Below are 8,271 nucleotides of genomic sequence, written 5' to 3'. Positions count from 1 at the left end.
GTCGGCGCCCTCGGCGCCCGCCTCCGCCGCGCCCGCGCCCTCGTCGTCGTCCTCCCCCGGCCCGCCCTCGGTCTCCGAGATCTGCGCGGCGATCTGCATCTCGAAGATGGTGTCCTCGCAGAAGCTCACGAAGAGCTCCATCTTCTCCGACTCGCCGCCCTCGTTCACCACGTCGAAGATGAACTGACGCTTCGACTCCTTCACCTGCAGCGCGGGGCGGAGGGGAAGTGATGGGGGCGCCGTCAGCGGGGACTTGGGACAACAGCGGTGGCAGCCACGCGTGTTCGCCGCTGTTCTAAGCATCGTCTTTTTTATTTTTGAAAGCGAACCTATATAGCGCTCGCTGTAGGTGCACTTGTAAGAACCTCAGCAAGGCTAGGCCCTGTATCCAGCATTTTATGTATGGTATCTCATTAAATCCGCACAAACCATCCTAGAAGTAGGGGCCGATATCCCCATTTTACAGATGAGGAAATGGAAGCCCAGAAAGTCACGTGTCCGGGGTGATGCAGCTGAGAGGTGGCAGGTGTAGGATTCGAACTCCCAGCAAGCTGGTTCCAGGATCGATGTTCTTGGCTTCGACAGACTGAGCATAGTGGTTGAGGGCAAAGGTTCTGCAGCCAGCCTGCCTGGGTCCGAACGCCGATTCTGCCACTGAGTTAGACTTAACGCTCTGGCCTTCGGTTTCCCCTTATGTAAATCGGGGAGTAATAGTAGGACCCACGCGTAAAAGGGCTGGCGTGAGGATTAAATGAGTTAATAGATGCTGAGTGATTAGAACAGTGCCTGGCACCTACCAAACGCCATATAGTGCCTGCTGTTGTGGTACTGCTGCGTGAGCGCTAGAGGGCCACGCAGGCAGACATGGACTCCGGACCGGTAGGAGAACGTGGGAATGGGAAGGAGTGAGCAGGAGGAAGTGGGTGTTTGGAGGAATAACTAACAGAAAGAGTGTGCACGTGGGGTGCACGTGAGGGGCGGAGCTCCCACAGGGTGTACTAGAGTGTGAAGGGCCAGTGGTGAACCAGGGCTTCCTGCAGATGCAGGGACGTGCAGACGTCCCGGGTGCAAGGACGATGCAACGGCTTTTACGCCAGATTGCAGAGGAGGATGGGTATACGGTGGTGCCCCGAGGGACACAGGTGAGTGTGCAAAACCTTGGGAGTTCCGGTGGAGTATGTGAAAGGGCCGATGTGCAAGAGCCTTGTGAGAGGGCACCGGGACTAAGGGAGGAATAGGGTGTGAGGAGGGCGTGGCGGCATGGGAGGACATGGGGAGAATGTGACTGTGCCCGGCTCAGTGCTCGGCGGACATGGGCGTATGGGGCAGAGGCATGCAAGGGCCTGGGTGAAACCGCAGGTGGGGAGTGTAAACGTGGGAGGGGTCTGCAATTCATATGGTCAGTGCATGTGCGGCAGGATGAGTGTGCAAGAGGACCCGGGAGTCAGTGTAAGAGGGCCCAGAACGTGAGGGCAGGGCTCAGGGTAGGGCACAAGCCCGGGCGTGCGTGAGCCAGGTGTCACTGAGGAGGAGACTCAAGGGGCCCAGGTGTTGAGGAGATGATGGGAGTGCAAGTCTCATGAACTGTGAGTGTTAAGGTGGGAAGGGTGTGCAAGAGCAAGTGGGGGGAGTGTGCAGGTGCCTGGGGGCATCTGAGGAGTAAAAGGGAAGTGGGAGTGCAAGGGGCAGGTAAGGAGCACGCAGGCTCGGCGTGCACCGTGAGTGCGGGCAGGAGGGCCACCTGGACAGCAGGGGCAGGGCCAGGTGCCGAGCGTGCGTGAGGGGCACATGGGAGGGTGAGAGAATGGGGGACGGGAACCACATGCAGGCTAAGTGTGTGAGGTGGGCTGGGGGTGTGCCAGGGCTACGTGAGCGTACTTTGGAGCAAGTGAGTGTGTAAGGGGCATTCAAACACTGGTAGGCTGGGCATATTCGGGGCACATCAGGTCAAGGAGTAGGCCTGGTCACCAAGGACACGCAGGGGCTCTTGTGGGTGAGTTGGTGAGGGTTGTCCAAGTGCTTATGAATGAGCATGGGTGTGCCAGGACATGTGTGGGTGAATGAGTGAGGGCGGGCAACCATATGGCATGCCAGGGCTGCAGGAATGCACACTGGCATCCTCAGAGTGAGTGTGCAAGAGAGGTGCACGCACACGTGGGCCCAGCATAAGTGGGAAGGGTATTGTGTGCTAGGAACTCAGAGGGCATTTGGGGGCACAAAATGCCAGTCATCAGGGCACCCTAGAGCCCCCACGATGCGTGTGCAAAAGAGTGGGCATGGGCAGGCCAGGGCCAAGAGAGGGCATACCAGGGGCTGCTGGTAAGGTGAGCAAGGTGTGTGTAACCACGTGGGTTCAAGTACAAGAGTGTGGGTGTGGTCGCATCAGGATAAGAGCTCCCGGGGTGAGTGTGCAAGTGGCAGGCGTGGTGTGCGAGCAGCCACAGTGAGGGCCCACAGACGCTGCTGCATGTATAAGGGTATATGTCCATGCCGAGTCTGCACGAGGTGGGCATGGGAGAACCAGGGGTGCGCAAGGGCACAGCGGCACCCATACAACGTGTGCAGAAGGGTGGGCATGGGCTTGCACGAGCGGAGCAGGGGCACACCAGGGTCTGCAGAGCGGATGTGCGAAGTGGGCACAGCCCCATGTGTGGTCCAAGCATGCCAGGAGCATGCCCCGAAGCCCCGGGAGGCAAGCATGCGCGTGTGCGGGGCCACCGACCTGGGGCATCTCCCACTGGGCGCGGTTGGTCTCCGAGATCTCGAAGTAGATACGCTCGATGCGGCGGGAGGCGCCCATGATCTCGATGCGGCCCAGGTAGGGCCGGAAGTACTCGAGGATGCTCTCGGCCAGCTCGAGGAAGTTGCGCAGGCGCGGGTCGTGAGGCACGTGCTCCGACAGGTTGGTGAGCAGCACGGCCACGTTGAAGCCGATGTCGCGGGCTGGCTCCTGGAAGCGGTTGGCAAACTCCTCGCAGTCGATCATCTCGTTCTCATCCGCTTCGGAGCATGAAAGCAGGAATTGGATTTCTGGACCAGTGAACTGCTTCTGGCTGTCCATGGCCTGGAGGGTGGGCAGGGGTGAGCGGGGGAGGTCAGAGGGGTGGCCTAGGGAGCCCCAATGCCCTTCCCGAAAGAACTATGGACTTTTCATAAGGAGAGAAAAATCCAGAATCATATAACCAGCACCCAAGGCTGACGCCCAGCAGGTTGGTATGGGTGAGGCTGTACCAGCTATTAAAACACTAAATGTTACGGGACTTCCCTGGTGGCGCAGTGGTTAAGAATCTGCCTGCCAATGCAGGAGATACGGGTTCGAGCCCTGGTCCGTGAAAATTCCACATGCCGCGGAGCAAATAAGCCCGTGCGCCACAACTACTGAGCCTGCGCTCTAGAGCCCGCGAGCCACAGCTACTGAGCCCACGTGGCACAACTATTGAAGCCCGCACGCCTAGAGCCCGTGCTCCCCAACAAGAGAAGCCACTGCAATGAGAAGCCCGCGCACTGCAACGAAGAGTAGCCCCCGCTCGCTGCAACTAGAGAGAGGCCGCGCACAGCAATGAAGACCCAATGCAGCCAAAAGTAAATAAATAAATTTATTTATTTAAAAAAATACTGCATGCTGCATTTCCACAAAGCTGAGCAACCATCCACTGTCAGATAAAGTCCATTTTCAGAGATGGTAAGATGTGAATTGATGAAACTCAGCACTTGTGTAGCAGCTGGTAAAGAGATGCTGCCCCAAGCTCCCTGCCTGCCATCCTGGTGAGTCCCCGCAGGCCTGCTCTCCACCCATCCTCCCCCCACATGATGACACCTGTGGTCTGTACCAGAGGCTTTCCTGACCCTCTGGCTGCAGCTGGGGCCTGTCCAGCTGAGGTCGGGGAGCAGCAGGAGAATGGACGTGTGGCATTTCTGTCCTCGGCTCCCTCCCTGTGCTGGCTGTATCTCTATGCCAAAGGTCAGTTCTGCCATCCTGTCCACACAGCTCCTTCTGTCTCTGAGTTCGATAATTACACTTTCCTCCAGGCCAGCCCCCTTAAAGCTAGCACCCTGACTGATACATGCCACCACCTCTGCCCCTTCCCCAAGGCCCTTTGGTCCCCCATCCTACCATTTCCAGCAACTAAATAACTGGCACCGGACACCATGGAGGCCTCCAAATTTCAACTGGGAATAAAGTCGTATGCCCATCACCCCAGAACATATTTTCAGCTACTATATATGTAAGAACTATAACACGACAGGTATGATTGGAGCCCTCTGTGTACCTTTCTCCTGCTCCATTAACCCCACCCTCCCTCAAGGTATCCACCAAGGAGTTGGTGTATCCTTCCAAAGAACTATGTGTAACGTGGATGGACCTAGCGGGTATTATGCTTAGTGAAATAAGTCAAAGACAAATACTGTATGTTATCACTTATATGTGGAATCTAAAAAATAAAACGAATGAATGAATATAACAAAACAGAAACAGACTCACAGATATAGAGAACAAATTAGAACAAACCAGTGAGGAGAGGGCATGGGGGGAGGGGCAAGATAGGGATAGGAGATTAAGAGACACAAACTACTATGAATAAAATAAATAAGCTACAAGGACATATTGTACAGCACAGAGAATATAGCCAATATATATATTTTTTTCGTTACGCGGGCTTCTCACTGTTGTGGCCTCTCCCATTGTGGAGCACAGGCTCCGGATGCGCAGGCTCAGCGGCCACGTCTCACGGGCCCAGCCGCTCCGCGGCATGTGGGATCTTCCCGGACCGGGGCACGAACCCGTGTCACCTGCATCGGCAGGCGGACTCCCAACCACTGCGCCACCAGGGAAGCCGATAGCCAATATTTTATGATAACTTTAAATGGAGTATAATCTATAAAAATATTGAATCACTATGTTGTACACCTGAAACTAATATAATGTTGTAAATCAACTATACTTCAATAAAAAAAGATGTGTCAGTACTTCTACTACTTATATTCTGTCATTTTTCTCACACAAAAAGTTGGGTATCCTCTGCATTATTTTGATTTAAAGAATATTATAATTATAATCATGTAATTTGAAACTTGCTTTTTTTACTCAGCTGTACGTTTTCAAGATCTATCCATGTTGATATATAGATCAAATGAATGCATTTTCACTGCTGTGTAGTATTCCTGTTTTATAAACAGAACACTAAGTATAATCCTGATGACAGACATTTAGTTTATTTCCAGTTTTTAACTTTACAGACATTTTCATTAAACGTTCTTGTACTGATCTTCAATGCACTCTTTGCAAGAGGTTCTCTGGGGCAGCCTTCCAAATGTTTTGACCACACCTATAGTAAGAATGCATTTTATAATGTGACTCAAAAAAAAAAAGTTTTCACGACACAATTCTGACTTTCGCTATGTAACACACTCTGCAATGTCCTATTCTATTTTGTTTTTAAAGATGCTGGTCATGACTTAACTAAATTTCATGACCAACAGATGGGTTGCAACGTGGTTTGAGAAACACTGCTCTGGGGTATGAACAGAAGCGAAATTTTCTGGCTCTAAAAAATGCTTTGTAGCCAAGAACTTTGCAAAATGCTTTCTAAATGAGTAACATGCTTTGCAAATCATGAAGGGCTCTAGAAACCACAAAGCGTGGAGACATAATCACACAGGAACTCTTCACCTTCTACCGTCACGCCATCAACCTGACTCCTTCCCTTGTGATACAGTGTGACACTGTCCCTCTTAAAATCTGACACCCGCCCCCCAACCATACTCCACGTTGTGCATTTGCCTATCCCCTTCTTTTGAAATACCTTTTTCTCTGACTGTTGTCAGTTTCCTTGGCTGGAGTCTCCTTCTCTTCCAGACCTCTAAAGGTTGGAGGGGCTCCAGGCCTGGAATTTACATGCTTTTCTTGAGATATACATTCGTCATGGAGATGTCATTGAGGCCTGATCCTCTGAAAGCCATCCCATGCCAATGATGGTAAAGTCTACGTCCCAGCCCTGACTGCTCCCCAGAATCCATACACTTAACAGTGGAAGCCTTATCTGACACCTCTTTGTGGAAATGGCCAAAACTGACCTCTTGATTTCAAAACCTCTCCTCCCACAGTCTTACCCAAATCCGGAATCGCATCACCACCCACCCAGGTGCTTAAGTTAAAATCTTTGAGTCATCCTTGATTCCTTTCTTTTATCTCACTACCCACACCTAATCCATCAGCAAATCTGTCAGCTCTACTTTCAAAAGATCTAGGACACACACACTTCTGCCCCGTCCATGGCCCCTACCCTGGTTTTGTCCCCCATTGGACCCTCACAGCAACCTTCTCCCTGGTCTCCCTTCTCCTCTTCTATCCCCACAGTCTCTTTCCCCCACCCACAGTTGGAGGGACCCTGTGAACATCTGAGTCAGGTCACATTTCTCCCCTGCTCAGAATCCTCCCATAGCTCCATCTCATTCAGGTCAAAAGTCAGAGTCCTCCCTGCAGCCAACCAGTGTCAGCACATCTGCCCCCCTCACCGCTCAGACTTAAAGTTTTCCTCTCCCCACCCCCAACAGCCCTCTCCAGCCATACTGGCCTCCTTTGCACCCCTCTTATTCCCACTTTTCAGCCTTTACACTTGTTGTCCCTTGTCCTGGGGATGCCACAACCTCCCCTACCTTCACAGGGTAGCTTTCAGCTCTTGGCTTCAATGTCCTCTTCTAGAAAGACCTTCCCTGACCACCCAATTTACAGGGCTTACTCTACACATGCTCTCTTGCACACCACCCTGCTCACTTCCTTCAGACCACAGATTATAACCTGAAATTATTTTGTTTCTTTACTTATTTTCATCTGACAGCCACTGGGCTGTCAGTCTCTGTTTTGTTCACTGCTACACACAGTACGTGCTTAATGCATATTTGTGAAATGAATTAAGCATCTTGAAAACTGAAAAGACTTTTTAACTTTGTTATACTTTTTGAAAATTAAGAAGTCCTTAAAAAAAAAACCTAACCTTGTTCTTTTAAACCATAAAAAAATTGAAAAGCATATTGTAAAATACAAAGATTTGTAAAGAGTCTGGGAATCATATGATGCTTTGGGTTTGGGAAACCATATGATGTTTGGTAAAGGTTAAACATTTAGAAATGAGAATATTGCCATTTTGCAACCTCTAATGAACTAATGTGTCTGGGCATTGAATATCAGTGGTTGCTGACATCACAAAAGGAGAGATGACGGGACAGGATGTGCCTCTTCATGGACGTATGAAGCACCACAAAGGAAGGTGTTGGTGAAAAATAAAAACAAAAACTCCAAACCTGAATCTGATTGAGCTTCTTGACCCAAGTCCCAGTTTACAGGAAATGCAAGGGACAGAGGAACACGTTAAATGACACCACAAAGTTGCATCAGCCAGATCAAAACTGTGGGAAACTCTACAACTAGGAGAGCACTAATGACAGCTACGAGCCACATGTGGCTACTGAGCCCTTGAATCATGGCTGGTGCAAAGTGAGGTGTGCTGACACTGTAAAATACATATGGATTTTAAAGACTCAGCATAGGACTTCTCTGGTGGCGCAGTGCTTAAGAATCCACCTGCCAATTCAGGGGACGTGGGTTCAATTCCTGGTCCGGGAAGATCCCACATGCCACAGAGCAACTAAGCCCGTACATCACAACTACTGAGCCTGCCCTCTAGAGCCTGCGAGCCACAACTACTGAAGCCCGCGCGCCTAGAGCCCGTGCTCCGCAACAAGAGACGCCACCGCCTGCCACAACTAGAGGAAGCCTGCATGCAACAACGAAGACCCAATACAGCCAATAAATAAATAAATGTTCCTTAAAAAAAAAAAAACTTAGTATAAAAAATTTAATATCTGATAATTTTTACATTGACTATATGTTGAAATATTATTTTGGTAGAGTAGGTTAAATAAAACATTGTTAAAATAATTTTCCTGCATCGGCAGGCGGACTCTCAACCACTGCGCCACCAGGGAAGCCCTCTTTTTACTTCTTTTTTTAAGTGTAGGTATTAGAAATTTCTTTTTTTTAAAAAAATATTTATTTACTTATTTTTGGCTGTGTTGGGTCTTAGTTACGGCACGCGGGATCTTTCCTTGCAGTGCACGGGCTCTTCGTTGCGGCGCATGGGCTTCTCTCTAGTGGTGCAAGAGCTCCAGAGCACGTGGACTCAGTAGTTGCAGTGCGGGGGCTCAGTTGCCCCGTGGCATACGGGATCTTAGTTCCCCCGACCAGGGATCAAACCCGAGTCCCCTGCATTG

The 8,271-nt window shown here is 50.7% G+C and overlaps 1 protein-coding gene across 1 annotated transcript in view; it reads right to left on the bottom strand.

The window, feature by feature from the left end:
- Nucleotides 1-8,271, bottom strand: part of RYR1 (ryanodine receptor 1) — a 118,704-nt gene that overhangs the window by 13,541 nt on the left and 96,892 nt on the right. Inside the window, exons 90-91 of the mRNA XM_024734132.1 lie at nt 2,723-3,064; nt 6-204 (exon numbers count right to left, since the gene is read on the bottom strand). Coding sequence (XP_024589900.1) covers nt 6-204; nt 2,723-3,064 — 541 coding nt within the window. The remainder of the gene's footprint in view (nt 1-5; nt 205-2,722; nt 3,065-8,271) is intronic.

Source organism: Neophocaena asiaeorientalis, unplaced genomic scaffold (genome assembly GCF_003031525.2).
Source record: "Neophocaena asiaeorientalis asiaeorientalis breed wild unplaced genomic scaffold, Neophocaena_asiaeorientalis_V1.1 scaffold280, whole genome shotgun sequence".
NCBI lineage: Eukaryota > Metazoa > Chordata > Mammalia > Artiodactyla > Phocoenidae > Neophocaena > Neophocaena asiaeorientalis.
Note: the sequence above shows the minus strand (reverse complement) of the source record. Positions and strands in the feature narration are given on the sequence as shown.